Consider the following 17,111-nt stretch of genomic DNA (forward strand, 5'->3'; position numbering starts at 1 on the left):
ATGATATTTTTTAATTAATGTGTTTACAGATTTTTGTTCTGTAGATTGTTGTTATTTGGTTGATTTGTATTCCTCAGGTCATTTATTACTGATAGTTGTCAGAAAGTATTACTGTCAATACTTATTCAGTATAAACTTATATAAGTCCCTCCTTTGTGGAAAGCAAACCCCTTCACAAATGCTTTATCCAAACACTGCTGAGGTTATATAATCCATGACGTTCATTTTAGAAGAAGTTAAACATCACTGCAGACTGGTCAATAACATTTCCTTTCTCTTATTCTAATCCATTTCTTAGTGCTAGACTACATCAAGGCTAATGTAAGTAAGCAGTGCGAACAGAACGAGGCTGCAGCAGAGAAGCTCGGGGACCTTCTTAAGGGTTACGAGGCCAAGCTGAAGGATCTGGACAAGGCTCTGAAGGAGGCGACGGACTTGGTGAAAAAAGCAAACACCCAGAACGGACTCAATGCTCAGGCACTTGGACCTCTGCAGGTAAGAGCTCACAAGTCAAAGAGTTAATCGGTGATCAGAAATATGTGGGCTTGTTGGTTAACGGTTACTGAGGAGAGAAATATTAATGAAGATGATTTGTACACATGAGATCATTCATTATGGCACATAAATTATAATGAAGGATGTATTATATAGTGGTTTATAACATAAAAGTGCTGTTATACATCAATGTTATAGTAAGGTATTACGTAAACTTGTACTCTAAGTTGACTTGTACTGCCTACAGAACCGTATCAAAGCCTTAAAAGATGAGCGGAAGAACGTTGAGGACCAAATAGCCATGGCAAAAGACGAGCTGCAGAAGACAGAGAATTTGGTGAAAAAGCTCTCTGACAGCAAAAAGGTATGCTCAACAAACTGTAGCCTGCATGTTCTTTGCCTCAAATATTTTCTGTACAGTCACATATTATCTCTCGGGATCCCTGATATGGGAAGACAGATGATCCCACATGAAGAGCCGTCAGGTCCTAACATGCCGTCTACTCAGATAATGATCAGTGTTTTAGCTCCTAGTGCCCTGAGGTGATATAAATGGCATTTAGTGCTCTTACTGTATGAACAACTTGCACCCATTCACCTGTCCATCTCCTCTGTAGGAATACGAACAGCTGGCAGCACAGCTGGATGGTGCCAAGACTGACTTGACCAAGAAGGTGAATGAGATTACCAAGGCAGCCGCCAAGGAGGGCCTTGTGGAGCAGGCAGAGGAACATGCTAAGAACCTCAACAAGCTGGCAAAGGAACTTGAAGAGTAGGTCTTGTTTGCACGCAATAAAGACATATGATCTCATTTCAGCTAAACATTGTTTTTGTCATTTTGTGCATCCTTTCTCCATGCATTTTGGGTTTATTTTCTCCTCTTGTTAACGTGTATTACAGCGTTGTGAAGAATGCAAGTGGACGTCCTGAGGTGCGCAATGCCAAAGACGCTATTGATGCCTACAAGAACATCACAGATGCAATTATTGCCGCTGAAGCTGCAGCTAATGAGGCCAAAGAAGCAGCAGACAACGCCTTGAATGTAAGCCACAGACTTGATACCTTACTACTTTAAATAGCTATTAGTTCAAGTAAATATTTAGTATCTGACTGAATATTGTAATAACTTTTTGGAATTTTGTTTCACTTTAACCAATATGTTTTTTTTCTTCCTTTAGAATGTAAAAAATCAGAAGCTGACAGAAAGAGCAAAAGACCTGAAAGAGACCGGTGAGGATCTACTGCAGAATGCAAGGGACGCAGAAAATGACCTTAAAGGTAATTCATCCCTACTATTAAACTGCTGTTTTTCTAATAACCCAAAAGCTCAGTCACTAATACCGTTGTTTTGTAACAGACGCTGCAGACGATGTCAGTGACCTGAAGAAGCGCCTGAAGGACGCTGACACGAAGAAGAAAGCTCTTGAAAAAGACCTGCAGGATGCACAGAACCAATTAAATGGCATCAAAAGAGGTAGAACAAGTCAGGGCATTACAGGATTAGCATGACTGTTTAACTGCCTGTGTCAGTCTAATACCAGAGTTCATTATCCCTCTTCATTTTCAGATGACATTGCTGGTATGATTGACGAAGCCAAGAGGAAGGCAGCTGCAGCCAATGACACGGCCAGCGACACTATGGACAAACTGAACACAATCAGAAATGAAATTGACAAGATCAGTGTCACTCCTGGAGACTCCAACCTGGGCAATGTGTTGAACGAGGTGGACAAGTCAGGTGAGATTTTGAAAAAGATGTCTCTAGGCGCTATGGTTTTTTTTTACTTTATGGTACACAATAACCATTTTTTTCTCTCCTTTTTACCTTTTACTTGCAGTGAAGGACTTGTTGAACACCATCCCATCTCTGAATGATAAGATCTCCGAAGTGGAGACCCTGACCTCGAAGTTCACTCCCATTAGCAACATAACTGAGAACATCAAGAAGATCAAAGAGCTCATTGAACAGGCTCGGGACGCAGCTAACAGGGTGAGGTCACGCGCTTCAAATGCATTCATACTGTAACCAAAGCCCAAATCAAACCAACTTGTCCCTTATTTTTCCTCGATTGGTCTAATTTCCCTTTACTTTACTTTCGTCTTTCCTCAGATTGTGATCCCAATGAAGTTCACAGGCGAGGGTCACGTGGAGCTGCGTCCACCAAAGGATTTGGAGGATCTGAAGGCCTACACAACTCTGTCTCTGTCGCTGCAGAGACCTGAAGGCAGGGGAGATGGAAGACGCAGACGCAGACAGGCCAGCGAAGGAGACATGTTTGTGTTGTACCTCGGCAACAGAGATGTAAGTGATCTGACTGATTGTGAATGTTTTCAAATAAAGATTTAGCTTGTAATTGTAGGCATTGTATTAACAAACTATCTCTTGCAGTCCTCTAAGAACTACATAGGTATGGCTCTGAGGAACAACGTGCTGTACGGCGTGTACAAGCTCAACGGACGGGAGTATGAGATAGAAACGGGTACCATCACCAGGTCTGCATCTGAGCCAGCCAAGTTTGACAGAGTGGACCTACACAGGTAAACCGACAGCTTAATTCTTCTATAATTCACCTATTTTCAGTGTTCAGTATAATTTTCACTCTTTTATTCCCAGCCCATGTCCATATAGTGTTTTTTTTTTCTAAACTAAACATTTCCAGACTTTAATGCTTCATAATAAAAACTTTTAGATAGCAAAATATTGGGGGACTTTTATTGTGAAAAATTAATAGGAAATGAATGTAGTTAACCAGCATGTTACAGCTGCTCAACGCTGGACATGGAGAAAAAATCTCAAACAAATAGATACAAACAGATAATCAAAACCAAAGGGGCGATGCTTGACTGTGCAACAACGGCAGTTGAATTTTCTTGCGACATCTATTGCACAATTGTCCATTCTGGGAGGGGAATGCCTCCTCTGTGGCCCTTGCTGAGGTTTCTCTTTTTTTCCCTGTGTAAAGGTTTTTTTTGAGGCGAGTTTTTCCATACTCTTTGAAGGTCTACAAAACAGGTGGTTTTGCACACCGTGCAGATTGCAAAACTCCTTGAGACATATTGTGATTTGTGATATTGGGATATCACTATGTGGACATGAGGCCCTACTACGTAGCTCTGAAATAGATTTATGAAGAATGTGAATGTTGTGAATCTGATGAACATGTGGACATTTTTTTCCCTTTTTTGATTTAGAATTTACCAAGATGCACAGATGACCCTCACCAAAGATATCACCTCAAGCACACCCGGTACGCCAATTACAAAAAGCAAACAAGGATTGGAAAAGAAGAACCTCCTGGACCTCACTCCCAGCGATACTGTGTTCTATGTTGGAGGCTACCCTGACAACTTCACTGTAAGCAGCAAGGAAATAGGGACAGCAATACTTTTATTTTGTTTTATTTTAACCAGCGTGGCTTTTCATTAACACCGTTCTCTATTTTGCTTCTACTCAGCTGCCAGACTCACTCAGGTTCCCCAAGTACAAAGGCTGCATCGAGTTCTCCTCTTTTAATGACAAAGTCATCAGCCTCTATAACTTCCAAAATGCAGTGAACATCAATAAAAATACTCCATGCAAGAGGTAGGTCCTACAGTCAGTAGTGTTGAGAGGGACTATACTTAGTGGTGGAGTGTAACTCAGTACATTTAGAACAAATTTGAGGTACCTGTTCTTTTCATTCCACTTTCGACTTCCTACTCAACTACAATTCAAAGGGAATAATTGTATTTTTTACTCCACTACAATTATTTGACAGGTTCAGTTACTAATTAATTTACACTGAAAGATTTTTTCACACAAAAAATATACAAACATAAGTACAGCTGAAATGATTAGTGGATTAATCGAGTAATTGACAGAAAAGTAATTGGCAACAATTTGCTAATTGTTTTAAGTTATTTTAATCTGCACTCTTGTAACAGACCAAACATGTTTAGTGTGAAATTGTCAAAGATGAATAAAGCCTATAGATTTTTTTAAATATTATTTTCTGACTTTTTCTCCTGTCTTCACAGATACGTACCTCCAGTGGATTCTGATTACTATGAAGGCACTGGATATGGCAAAGTGATTATAGATAAAAAATCTCCTGTCCTCCTCATCGGTATGAGCGTGCATACTCGTTCAGAAAATGGTCTGCTCTTATACATAGGAAGTGAGGTAAACTATTTATCACTTTCATTGTTACTTTAAAAAAATCTGCATTGGATGCATTTTAAGTAGATATGTACATACTACTTGGAATTTGATTACTCTATCTCCTCTTCAATGTAGGACAAATACTTCACTGTGACGATGGAGCAGGGCGTCGTTTTCCTGCGTAGTAATTTGCTCGACGCACCGGCTACAAAGAACCAGAAAATCTTCCCAGTAAGCTTATTTTGCTTCCTGAGCACTGCTTAGCCAGATAACACTTGTGCATAAAGCATCATTTAGTGAACGGCATCTTGCTTCTCTATCCTTCAGACGAACGACTTCGTTGAAGTCCTCATCATCAGTACAAGCGCAGGAAAAATGACAGTCCGGATGGCCAATAAAGAAGTGGTCTCAGCTCAAGCTGCATACAAGAACGACGAATTTAAAGAATACTACATCGGTGGTGCGCCACAGGACTTGAGAGAGAAGTATGTTCTGATCAATTTTCCTCCTAATCATTGTGTGTTGTGAGTTAGGTTTCAAACTTTTCCCACTTTATGGTGAATAACATGAGTTTCTGTTCCTCCTCACAGATTCAACATCACCATGCAGCCATTCAAAGGATGCGTGAAGAATCTGAAGCTGAATAAAGACTTTAAACCTGTAGCTGAGCGAGTGGGCATCAGCAAAGGTTGTCCCAAGGATTCCTTGGTAGGACATTACTCCCTGTATCCCAAACCAGTTACCAACATTTATATCACTGCCCAAACCGACTAATTAACATTTTGCCAATGTTCTTGTCTAGATTACCCGTAAAGCAGAGTTCAGCTTGGGAAGCTCCCTGTCAGCCAAGCTTGCCGACTTCGATCTGGCTAATGACGTCACTGTCTCCATCGGATTCAAGAGCACAGAGAATCAGGGTATCATTCTGCAGGACAAACAGCAGGTCAGTCCATACATTTGTTCATTTTGAAATCCGATGTTTCAATCGTGGCTTTTGTGATTAGATTCATGGGAGACGGCAGGCTGAAAAACTTTTTTTCTTCTGTTTTCCAGACTAATGGAATGAATCTGAGATTGGAAAATGGCCACGTGATTCTCAATTTCAACAACAAGATCTGGAGGTCAAACAGACAATATAATGACAACCAGTGGCATTATTTGACTGTGACCAAAAGAGGTGCAAGGTATGAAAGAGTTCATGCTTTTACATTCAAATCTATAAGCAACAATATGCACATCCATACTCACATTTAACATATGACAGCCTGTTTTTGGTTTTAGCAGGTAATAGTTGCTCAGTTATACATAAATAGAAAATGCACAGTGACATACGTATGTTGCCCAGCAGTTAAAAGCAAACGTCTCTGTAAAGCTGTAAAGTAAGCTCTAAAGTGTATTTAAGTGTATTAAAAATAACCATGATGATTCTCCAAACAGCATCGAGCTGCTTATTGATGATGAAGATGCAGGCCAGGAGCAGAGTGGCAGCACTTCCATACGTGACACAGCTGGCTCCTTGTTCCTGGGACAGGACACATTCAAAGGCTGCGTTTCCAACCTCTACACAAGACGGTAAGATCTCCTCAGTTTGCACTAAATAAGTTTGGCATACCTCAAGACGACCTGAAGTCAAGTAGTGATTGTTTGTGCACCAAATATTAGGGCTGGGTGTGGTTTAAAAACTTATGATACCAGTATCAATACAAGTGCCCTTAAAGTCACACCGATACCCATAGAGTACTTAATTTGGTTCCTTGTCTTTTCTACCTCATTCAGTACTAATTCATGTGACTTGAAGCATTCCTGAAATAATTCATCCGCATTTTATGCATTTATTTTAAATAGATGTTATAGGCATGTGCAGTTGTGGAAAGGTCATATTTTTGAGTGATTCGGTGACATCTCAGCATGCTGTGAACTGTCAACACCATCAAATTTGTTGTGTTGTGTTACAACTTATTTTAACATGGCGGTTATTATGAAGTGTTACCCCAAAACCCAGCCCTGATAAATATCGTGGTACTATGAGGCATGGTGTTTATATCTGTTTGTCTGTTTGCAGGCAACCAAGTCTGTTCAAGGCTGAGGACTTCAGCAAGTTCCAGGCTTCTGGAAATGTCTTGCTGGATGTGTGTACTGCTGACAGTCCTGCTCAGCTGATGCTGGACCGCATCTCTAAGAAGGTGAGTGTTTGTCTTTCATGCCCACACTTATTTCAGTAATGAATTTTAACATTCAAAAGACAAGTAAACAAGTGAAAAAACTTGTTTAATTCAAACTTCTGTTTTCTTTGAATTAAGTGACATTATTTGTCAAAGGTATAATATATACATAATGAACATGGTGAGTTGACGATTGAGTCCACTTACCAGCAGTAAGTCATACCCACTTTTATCTTTCTCTTTTGTAACTTTCGTAAATGTATACAGGGAAACTACTGTATAATACTGTTGTTGTAGATTAAACTCACACAGTGTTTTTGGTCTTATGTTGACATCATTTACATAATATTTTGCTGCCTTATTTCCAGAGATGAAGAAGAAGGAGCCCTAAGACCTGCCGATGCTGACAAGAATCTAATATTGACATGAAAAACTGGCAGCTTGCACCTCAATGTTCTGTTTCTTATGCACAACCTCATTCATCTGCAGTGTGTTTAAATAAAAAAAAACGTTGCATGAACATTCCCAATAATCATAAGAATGATTAAATGTATTGTATCTGTCTATTCTATTTATCCAGTAATTACAAACAAAAACTTGTGAATAACAAGCTTGAAATCAACTCATGTCTCTTTTCCTTCTTTCATGTAACTGAACCACTTTCTAACAGTCCTTCACAAGCACATGTCCTCTAACTCACTATTGTCAACTAATGGAAACACTCACATGCCTGATTATATAATGATATACATGTTAACTTCACTCTTTAATAAAATAACTAATCATCATGGTTAATATCCAGTAAACACAACAGGAGCTGCATTTCTCAACATGTTTTGGCCTTTTGTATAGTTTTATATTCTCCTTATAAGGACATAGATGGATAGAAATTATATGTTTCAAACTTATACTTTTAATTTAAATGGAAAGCCATGCTGTTGTGGCTCAGTAAAGCCCTTTGGGGTTTTGTATGTAATACTAGGCTACATGAATAAACTTGACTGAACAAACAAATCTAGACTTCTCAGATTCATCAAATTTACCATCCCTTCACTGTAAAAATGAGAAACGAGAAAACTTGTTCAAGTTCAAGAGAACGTACCTCAATAGATTTCTGACTTTTGAGCCCAACTCAGACTCAGACTCTTAGTTCTGAAAAAGTTTTACTAAGTAATAATGTTTTGTTGAGATAATTTACCTTTCTTCTTTAGATAAACTTGAGTTTTAGGAACCCTAAACAATTTGTATTGGCCAAACTTTGTTTAGTTTATTTCAGAACTTAAAGGTCTGAGTTTGATTGAAAACTGGAAAATGTAGTGAAGGCAGTTGCCTTGAAATTGTGAGTTTTCTCCACCTTTTTTTTGAAACTCTAAATTGGATGGCTTTAAGTTTGAGAAACCCTGAGCTACATTATCAGTATTGTAGCCTGTGAGATGTTTGGAAGCAATACCTGGGATGAAATGTTAGGATTTCACAGCTAAGAGTTGAGCTTACTATGTTCAAAGACATTTAATTCCATGTTCTCAAAAGCATGATTACACCATTTCTTCAAATCACTGATCTTGCATGCCCATCATAACTTACTAAGCTCGATGTATTTGACTCAACGAGGCTGTATCACCGCCGCAATCTATTCTCAGACACCCCATGAGACACAACAGATCGCCTGAATAATGAATTCTGAGCTGCTGCATGAGTTCATACAAGAACAATAATCAGCTGACATTACAGTACACTACACATGCAATGGTGCTGTGACCCTCAGTCGTGATTCATGAGGTTCTCATATTGTATTCTGTAATATCTTATGTGTGTAATACGATTTCTTTGGTGTGAGCCGGCCCTCAATACTTAATTGGTGTTTTCTATAGTATCAGGACTACATGAGCCATTTCAGAAAGGTCTTTGAGTCTGTTCACTGATTTATAATCTCTGCACTTCTGCCACACGTCTATATAAGTAAGCCCCTGTTATTTTTAAGTTTACACCGAACTAAAATCACTCAGATCAGTAGAGCAACTACTTCCCTGCAAGCTGTATGGAACAGTATAACAAACACAGCTTTAAATCCTAACTAAAGTTGAAACCAAACACATCTGCGTAGTTTGTTGGGTTAGAAGCCCGATGTTATAGTATAAACCTCAATTTATGCATTATTTTGTAGTCGCAATCACACGATCCAAACTGACCTCCCAGTTAAGATCACATAGGAGTGATGAAATCATAATTAACCAGATTGTACTTTTCCTCAGCTATTACATGTTTGTAGTTAACTATCATAGGAAACACAGAACTTGCACATTCTGTGTTTCCTATGATAGTGACTTGAATGTATTTGATTGTTTGTGGTGTTGGATGGACAAAGAATCAATGTGAATAAGATTACTGAGGCTTTGGGAAATTGTGGTGGCCATTATTCAGTATTTTCTGACATTTTATTTTATTAACCAAGTGGATTAGTTGATTATAGGGGTGTAACAATACCAAAAACTCAAGGCACAATAATATTACGACAAAAAGTCCAAGATGCAATATTTATCACAATATTAAAAACAAAAGAAAAATAAAGACTGATGTGTCCAGCAATTTTTTTGTACATATAAAATTAATTTTTCCTTTTAACTTAAAGTGCTTCTTTAATAAAATAAAAAGTAGCCAGCCACGACCTAAGCATGTGCAAAAAATTGTCTTTTGCAATCAGTATTTGAATAATGTATATACAATACCAAAACAAAAATAATTCAGCAGTCTTTTTTTTATAAAATAAAACAAAACAAAAATTAATAAAATTAGTAACCATTTAATACCGTGGTAGATATTGTCATGGTATTTTTTTTTTTTATCATATCTCTGTATTCAATATACTGTTGCATCCCTAGTCAGTTAATCTACAAAATAATTAGAAGAAGAAGGAGAATAAAAATAATCATTAATTTATTCAGTGTAACGGTCAGTTCTTAGCTCAGCTTATAAGGTCTTTATTGTCGCTGTCTGTGTGTGCAGCCCCAGTTTGATTCATTATGTATGGTATTTTATAGATGTTAACCATTGTTGTCATTTGAAACCCTTTCATCTGTATTTTTGACAGAGTGGAACCCTGTTGGAGACTTCCCAAAGAACAATCAGTGATCTTTGACCTTGAGTCTGAGTCTCTTGTGTTAATGTTGTGCCGTTTTAGGAGGCCGAGATGCAGAAAATAAATGAAAGTCTGTCACCATGTGCACTACCAGCCCTGGTCCAACACGCGTATCGCCTCGGTGGTCCTGTGAGCAGCCTGAGCTACAGCCTTCCTCTACAGGTCCTGCAGCCCAGGTGAGTAACCTGTCTTAACTTCACGGGATCATTTCACAACACATGCATGCACGCACACGACACCTTCAGTGGAAGATTTCTTAATTAAAAGACTACTTGGCTGAGTCCATCATCTCCAGAACAATGCTGCAGTCATGTTAGAGCCAACACACACAAACACCAAAGATGAAGAAGTCTTTCTTTATCCTCTCCAGGCCCCACTTCTCTCTGGATGTCAAAACTCGAGCTCCTGAAGGCCTGCTGTTCTTCGCTACTACCAGAGGAGGGCGCTCTCATCTCGCTTTATACATATCCAAAGGCAGGATCAGACTGTCTGTAGGCAAACAGAAGGAAATCTTCAACAGGGAGAAGTACAATGATGGAAAGTGGCACTCGGTCAGTGGACTCATATCATACTTTACATGAAACTGCTATAACGGAATAATTCAATCCACATTATAGAACAAAGCTCAATTTCTTCTTCTTATTATTATTATTATTATTTCTTGATATTTTTGCATTCTGCATTGATTTATTTAAAAAGTCCTGACATTTCAGTCACAAAGACCTTTCTCAAGACACATCAATCATAAAGGGACATAGTAGTTAAGTAGAGCATGACAGTCGACAGCTGTGTTGTAGTATGTACCTCATAGTACAACTAAATAGGGGTTTCAGTCAATCTACATATACATCAGAAGGAAAAAAAAACACATTTTCAGAAGTATAAGCCCACCCACAGAGACATATTATGCTAGTTTTACTTGTAATGTAGGACTTTAAAGGGCTCAGCTGAATCAAAGTAATTAAATATTTAAGTAAAAATGGGGGTAGTAAATACACCAACTCTCAATAATCCCACAAAACAGCAAGAGGACCATCTGTATATTCAGTAGTTTATACCATAATAGAAAAACCTTCTGTGCAAAACACGGTCAGCTTTAAAACAACAGGAACACACAACTTTTTTTTTTTTCAAGAAAATTGAACCAGACATCATCGTAATAACAGATAGTCCACAAACAGAAATATTTCTTCCATTAGATTAAACCAGGGTGCACACACACCACTCAAGGCAGTTTCAGCACCAGACACAGCTGTGGGCAACACAAAATAACACACCATTACAGAAAAACAAACAGACAGTGTGCCTATAGTTAGTTACATCTGAACCCACCAGTTCAATTTACCATCTGCCAGTACAAATGTAGTCAAAACTTCCTTCCATTAAGGCCAGAAAGGAGCATCAGATGGTTTGAAAATATCTGTTCTCCCCATTACTCCGTATGTGACTCATTCAAGGGCAGCTTTTTCTGTTTTAAGCTTAATCCATTCTTTAAAACAGCATGTGCTGGACAATTTCCAGTGTTTTAATATTAGTCTACATCCTCTAGTTGTAGCCAGATGGACCCATAACTTCTTCCATTCATTCACAATAATATCGTCCAGAAACAGACCCAGAATACATAAAGCTGAAGATTTAATCAGCTGTGACTGATCAGTTTATTTAGACGAGTAATAACATCACTGTATGAGAATGCCAGCCTCTTTTTCACATTTCCAGCGTTCGTTATTATTCTTCATGTGTGTGGTGGCTGTGCTGCTTGTAGGTCATATTCAGTCTGGAGAAGAAGAAGTTCCGGCTGGTTGTGGATGGGATCAGAGCTCAGGATGGTCAGCTGACGAGTGCTGAGCTGACGTCCATGCAGCAGTTTGTGTCACCTGTGTACCTGGGCAGTGCTCCAGAGTCTCTTCACAAGGAGCTGAAGGTAAAAAAAAAAATCACACAAGCATTCACATAGACAATTCATTCACAAATTTTAATGTCTTCTTTTTTTAAAAAACTTCAGTCCAAGGCTCTTCCAAAGCAAAGTGTGTCAGGCTGTATCCGCAATTTCAAAATGAACGGAGCGCCGATGACAAATCCAACCACAAGCCATGGAGCCGGCCCCTGCTTCGAGGGACCGACACAGAGAGGGGCTTATTTCTCAGGGAACGGAGCACATGTGATTATCAGTGAGTACATCTCCCCGATAACAATCTGATCATACAGCAGAGGAATTTCTAATGACTATAATGATCTCTATCAGCTTCTCATTAGATGAGATGTGGATGAGTAGTTAAGTGTGTCCAAGATAAATAGATAGACTTGTACTGATCCCTGATTGGAAAATACTTTATAGATCACACAGTAACAGTAAGTACACAATAGTATACATAACAAGAAGAGAGAAATATTCATCAATAGAAAATATAAACACAAAAAATAATAAAATAAATTAAATTAACTCAACACAAAATTGAATAGTAATATAGTATATCTATAGAATACACAATATAATAAATACACTAGAATACATGATAAAATAGTCTTATTGTCTTTTTTTAAATTCACATTTTGAAATGTGAATTTTTAATTTTTATTGTGATTTAGCAATAAAACTAATAGTTTCTCACAGAAATATTGTTGTAATGTCAGTAATTCAGAGAATATTTTACAGATCTAGTGATTGGTTAATTTCCTCAGAAGTATCCTAAATACTGCATATTTTTGTATGATTAAATCTGATTCTATTTGTGTGTTTGAGTGAAAAAAGTGAATAGAGTTACATTAAGAAAAACAAAGAAAAGCAGAACTGGTGATGTTATAAGCTGTTGTGAAAATCCACAGATATTTCCTTGAAAGAACTGATAAAATATAAACTTAGCAAATATGAATATATTTGTATTTTCAAAATATTCATGGTACATATTAACATACTATATTTGTTCAATTTTGAGAATGCTAGTAAACTCCCACCTTATATGAAAACCCCTTTTATATTTTTGTCAACTTCCTGCAGTGCTCTGAGTAAAACACTCTAATTTACACACTGGATATTAATTGGAACTAATTAATTAAAGCACACCGTCTCCATTTTCTCCATAATTAGAACCAAAATAGAAAGTCCTCTCAAGGACATTTCCCAGGAAATTAGTTACATGTCAGTTCCTTCTAAGAAACTACGAGAAAGAAGAAAGAGTGTCCTTGATGAGTTCATTTCACATCTGCCGCCTTGTTGTTTTCATACTTACAGTCTGAAGTCTAAACATGATGATATCTGTTTTCTGTGTGTCAGATGACTCCTTTGTCGTGGGCTCCGGCTTTGAGTTGCTGTTTAACATTCGTCCACGGAGTCCGACTGGACTCCTGCTACATGTTGGTGATTTCAGCAGGAGCCTGTATGGACCTTCGATGGGCCACTACTTCACTGTCTACATGCTCGGAGGAGAGGTGAGGCCTGAATATACGTCACTTTAAAGACTTCACGTTAGTTGTTTTGTTTTGGGTTTTTTTTTATGTATAAAAATTATACAAAGTAGATTTGTTGAATAGATAATAAATCATAGAAATAAAAATAACTGCACATCCCATGAAGTCAGTTTGTGATGTTTGCAGTCATGATGCTTTTTGTTGCTCCTCTGTAGAAGTTAACAAGAACTTGGCACAGGATTTAAGGAATACAGCTGTTTTCTTGTCTTTAATTAAAGCGTGTTCCCTGTGCGCGTCAATAAAAGCACTGTGTTTGGCTCCTGTTTACAGGTAGTGGCACAAGTGAACAATGGAAAAGGGGAATTCATGGTGTCAGTGAAGCCAAAAGCTTCTTTATGTGATGGAATGTTTCATAAAATTTCAGGTAAATTGCACGCAGTCAAACTAAAACTGCTTTTAACTCATTTTAGATCCCCAATATTAATGTTCATTTGCGTTAAATCACTGTCTGTTTGTCTTCTAGTAATCAAGAGGAAAAATGTTGTACAGCTGCATGTGGACACAATAGACAATTACAAGATTGGACCACCGTCTTCCACCACAACTTTGACCAAAGATTCCTTGTATGTGGGTGGCATTCCTGGTGAGTATTAATCTTAATCTGAGAGTTAATCTACTTAGTTTAGTTTTAGTTGAGTGTATTCATGCATATAAAAAATATGAAAATACTACAGCAGGATAACGTATTATACAGTATAAAAATATGAGGAAAATGTGACATCACATATATTACAGATATGCCAGTACAGTCAAATAAACAAGAAACAGCTGTTGTGTAGTTAAGCCCAAAACTATGATGCTCTTAAAATATAACTACATACAAATGTAAATTACTTTTAAATAAGGATGTAAGGATACCAAAAAGTATGATAATACCATAATACAAAACTACAATATTTATAGCTATTTTAAGACACAAAGAATTTTTTTTTTTTACTGTCAAATAATAAGTCTGTGTTCAGCAATTTTGTTCATGATATTCGTTTTTCCTTTTCACATAAACTGCTTCTGCTTTCCATCTTTAATAGAATAAAGTAAAAGTAGCCAGCCATGACCTAATTATGTGCAAAAAAATGCCATGAATTGTCTTAAATTCTTGATTTATGTGTGTACAATTTCCAAACAAAATGCAGCATTCCAGAGCAGTCCTTTTATAAAATAAAATAAAAACAATACAGAAAAATATGTAATATTGTACCAGTCTGGTACGGTATTGAGACATATTTTATCTCAATATTCAATATATCGTTATATCCCTACTTTTAAAATATAAAATACTGTAAAATGCATAATGAAATTATTCTATATGTAAAGAATTAATGTACATATTTTATTTTATTACATTATTTATTCTATAACTTTTATATTTCTTGTTCTTAAGCTGTGGGGAAATTTTACAGAATGAGGATTTAAATGTTAGTTAACATGCAATTAGCTAACAATATCAAATACATTTCTTAAAAAATGAACTGGAACAATGTAATCACATACAAGTTCAGAATTAGAAAACACTTATTGATGCTTTGGGGAATATTGGGTTGCGTCACATTCATGAATAGAAATATATATAAGCACAGAGAGAATTATAAGAAAAGTAAACTTGAGAAGTATGTCGAAATATATGCATAATACTACAACATATAACAATACCTATAAAGAGAGAAAGAATAGAAAATAAGAAATGAACAAAATATATGTAAAAAAAATATGTATACTGTAATATATAACAACAGTGTCCATAAACAATAAGGCTGAAAACACATGTACCTGTCTCCTGCAGAGATGTCAATACAACAACAACAGATGCTCCCTGTCACATCGTCCTTCGTGGGATGCATCCAGGACATGAGGATCAACAGTGAGCCGGTCTCTTTGGACAGGCTGTCCAGCGTGTTCGGTCCAGTCAACCTCAAAGAGTGTCCAGGCTGAGCGAACACGTCTCGCTGCATCATCATCATTGAACTATCCTTGGGACCACGTCCACCGCCAACCATGTGCAATCTGTTACCAAGACAGAGAATGTGTTTGAGTGTAAGAATGTGTATATTATGAGGGGTGTGTTTCAGTGTGCGCGAGTGTGTGTGTGAGAGTCTGCGTGTAAATACGAGCAGCAGCTTACAGGTTCATAATATTTGCTGCTCGGTTAAACATTTCTGTATTTATTTTGTATCACGGCACCAATTCACAAATGCATATTCTAACAGATGTTTTACTGATGTGTTGGTCCATTCATCTTCTGTCGACAATCAAATGCTACTGAATATGCTTGTGATTGGTCAGGGCTGCACTTTAAGAAGACAAATGATGCCTTTTGTGATGGTGCTTTAATGGAGATCAACATTATTAGTTGATTTTTTTTTTTTTGGTTGTTTGTTTTGTTTATACCAGAATAATTACGTTTACACCCACGGTGCTCAGTTCAGAGACATTTCAGGGGCTGTTTGGCTATTTTATATTCATATCCACGTGCCAGCATGTAGAATTCTGGATTTTAACTGGTTTAATAGACATTGTGGAGTCCTCACACGGGAAACGTGAAATCACATGGTTATTCCCTTTTCGTATTACTGTTGTTCTGAATCCATTTTCCATTTTTGCATTCCTTTTTCATGCATGAGGTCGTTCTGTGTGGCTGTAAACGTCAGTTACACCAGAGAACAGCATGGGTGCACTTTCTACGACGGTCCTGCCTATAATGCATTATAAGCACCTTCATAAGTGGTGCACATGTATCACAAGTTGAGTACGCCCACTATAAAAAAAACTTTATGAATGATTTATAAATGGTTTAGAATTAGGTTATTTAATTAGGTTGTTAAGACTTATAAATCATTAATAAGCTGTTACAATACTTTAGAAATACATTAGAAATGCAAACAGTGACCTGTTGCTTGCCAAATAGTGAGCCCACATTTATCTGTACCATTAAGTCTCAGATCTCATTGTTTATGGCTGCCATCAGCGTATCTTCATCACCAGAATGTTTCATGTGGCATATCAAACTAACATCAAATCACCACATTCATAAGGTTTTTGGCAATGCATGCTGTCAGCAGCCTTTCTCATTATAGTCATGTGTTAATATGACATAAGTCTTTAATGAATGGTTATGTGTTCTTTTACTTTACAATAAGGCTCCATTTTGCCAATTACAAGTCTGAGTAAGTAAAGTAAGATTAATTAGTACAAGCAGTAACTGGATCTTGTCCCCATCAGTGTATGAAAACAGTGTTATAACTTGCTACTAAACAGTGATTTTTAAAGTGACACAGCATAATTTATACGATAATTTTAAAACATTTGTAGATAATAAATGAGTGCCATCATGCTGTATACCTCCATGCCAAAGTGACATTCTTCTTGTTTGAAAGAAGAATCTGAGTCCTGTGTCACACAGCACATTATAACTACCACAACATATAAAGGACTGCTCTAGTGTATCTTTAAAAAATTTCAGTTTCTGAAACCAAATAAAGTCTTACAAACATCAGTAATATGCTACAGCATGACTTTGTGATCTTTAAGTAAAGTGACAGCGTTGTTCATTTTTAAAAAGTTGTTTAAAAAGTTAATTTTTATTTAATGTAAAATGTGGTGTGAAATTTAAAATTAAGATGTTTCTCCAGCCTAAAGCCCAGACATGTATAAGTTTCAACAAATGCCATTAAGAGTGTAAATAGAGAGGGAAGGAGCCTTAATGTTTCTTTTG

General features: G+C 37.1%; 1 protein-coding gene across 2 annotated transcripts in view; it reads left to right on the forward strand.

Annotated features, from left to right (window-relative positions):
* LOC146317688 (laminin subunit alpha-3-like) overlaps positions 1-16,870 on the forward strand; it is a 77,006-nt gene extending 60,136 nt beyond the window's left edge. For both annotated transcript variants that reach the window (XM_084731411.1, XM_084731410.1), the window contains exons 50-77: positions 299-495; positions 743-859; positions 1,113-1,267; positions 1,396-1,537; positions 1,674-1,773; positions 1,853-1,969; positions 2,063-2,233; positions 2,334-2,485; positions 2,606-2,797; positions 2,885-3,033; positions 3,688-3,850; positions 3,951-4,078; positions 4,513-4,657; positions 4,772-4,867; positions 4,964-5,121; positions 5,227-5,344; positions 5,439-5,579; positions 5,690-5,820; positions 6,074-6,208; positions 6,699-6,819; positions 9,977-10,110; positions 10,305-10,485; positions 11,700-11,858; positions 11,940-12,105; positions 13,209-13,363; positions 13,673-13,766; positions 13,866-13,985; positions 15,183-16,870. In XM_084731411.1, coding sequence (XP_084587537.1) covers positions 299-495; positions 743-859; positions 1,113-1,267; positions 1,396-1,537; positions 1,674-1,773; positions 1,853-1,969; positions 2,063-2,233; positions 2,334-2,485; positions 2,606-2,797; positions 2,885-3,033; positions 3,688-3,850; positions 3,951-4,078; positions 4,513-4,657; positions 4,772-4,867; positions 4,964-5,121; positions 5,227-5,344; positions 5,439-5,579; positions 5,690-5,820; positions 6,074-6,208; positions 6,699-6,819; positions 9,977-10,110; positions 10,305-10,485; positions 11,700-11,858; positions 11,940-12,105; positions 13,209-13,363; positions 13,673-13,766; positions 13,866-13,985; positions 15,183-15,331 — 3,986 coding nt within the window. In that variant the 3' untranslated portion in view covers positions 15,332-16,870. The remainder of the gene's footprint in view (positions 1-298; positions 496-742; positions 860-1,112; positions 1,268-1,395; positions 1,538-1,673; positions 1,774-1,852; positions 1,970-2,062; positions 2,234-2,333; positions 2,486-2,605; positions 2,798-2,884; positions 3,034-3,687; positions 3,851-3,950; positions 4,079-4,512; positions 4,658-4,771; positions 4,868-4,963; positions 5,122-5,226; positions 5,345-5,438; positions 5,580-5,689; positions 5,821-6,073; positions 6,209-6,698; positions 6,820-9,976; positions 10,111-10,304; positions 10,486-11,699; positions 11,859-11,939; positions 12,106-13,208; positions 13,364-13,672; positions 13,767-13,865; positions 13,986-15,182) is intronic.
* Positions 16,871-17,111: the final 241 nt, after the last annotated feature.

This window comes from Lutjanus erythropterus, chromosome 12 (genome assembly GCF_056507025.1).
Source record: "Lutjanus erythropterus isolate fLutEry1 chromosome 12, fLutEry1.hap2, whole genome shotgun sequence".
Classification (NCBI taxonomy): Eukaryota; Metazoa; Chordata; class Actinopteri; order Lutjaniformes; family Lutjanidae; genus Lutjanus; species Lutjanus erythropterus.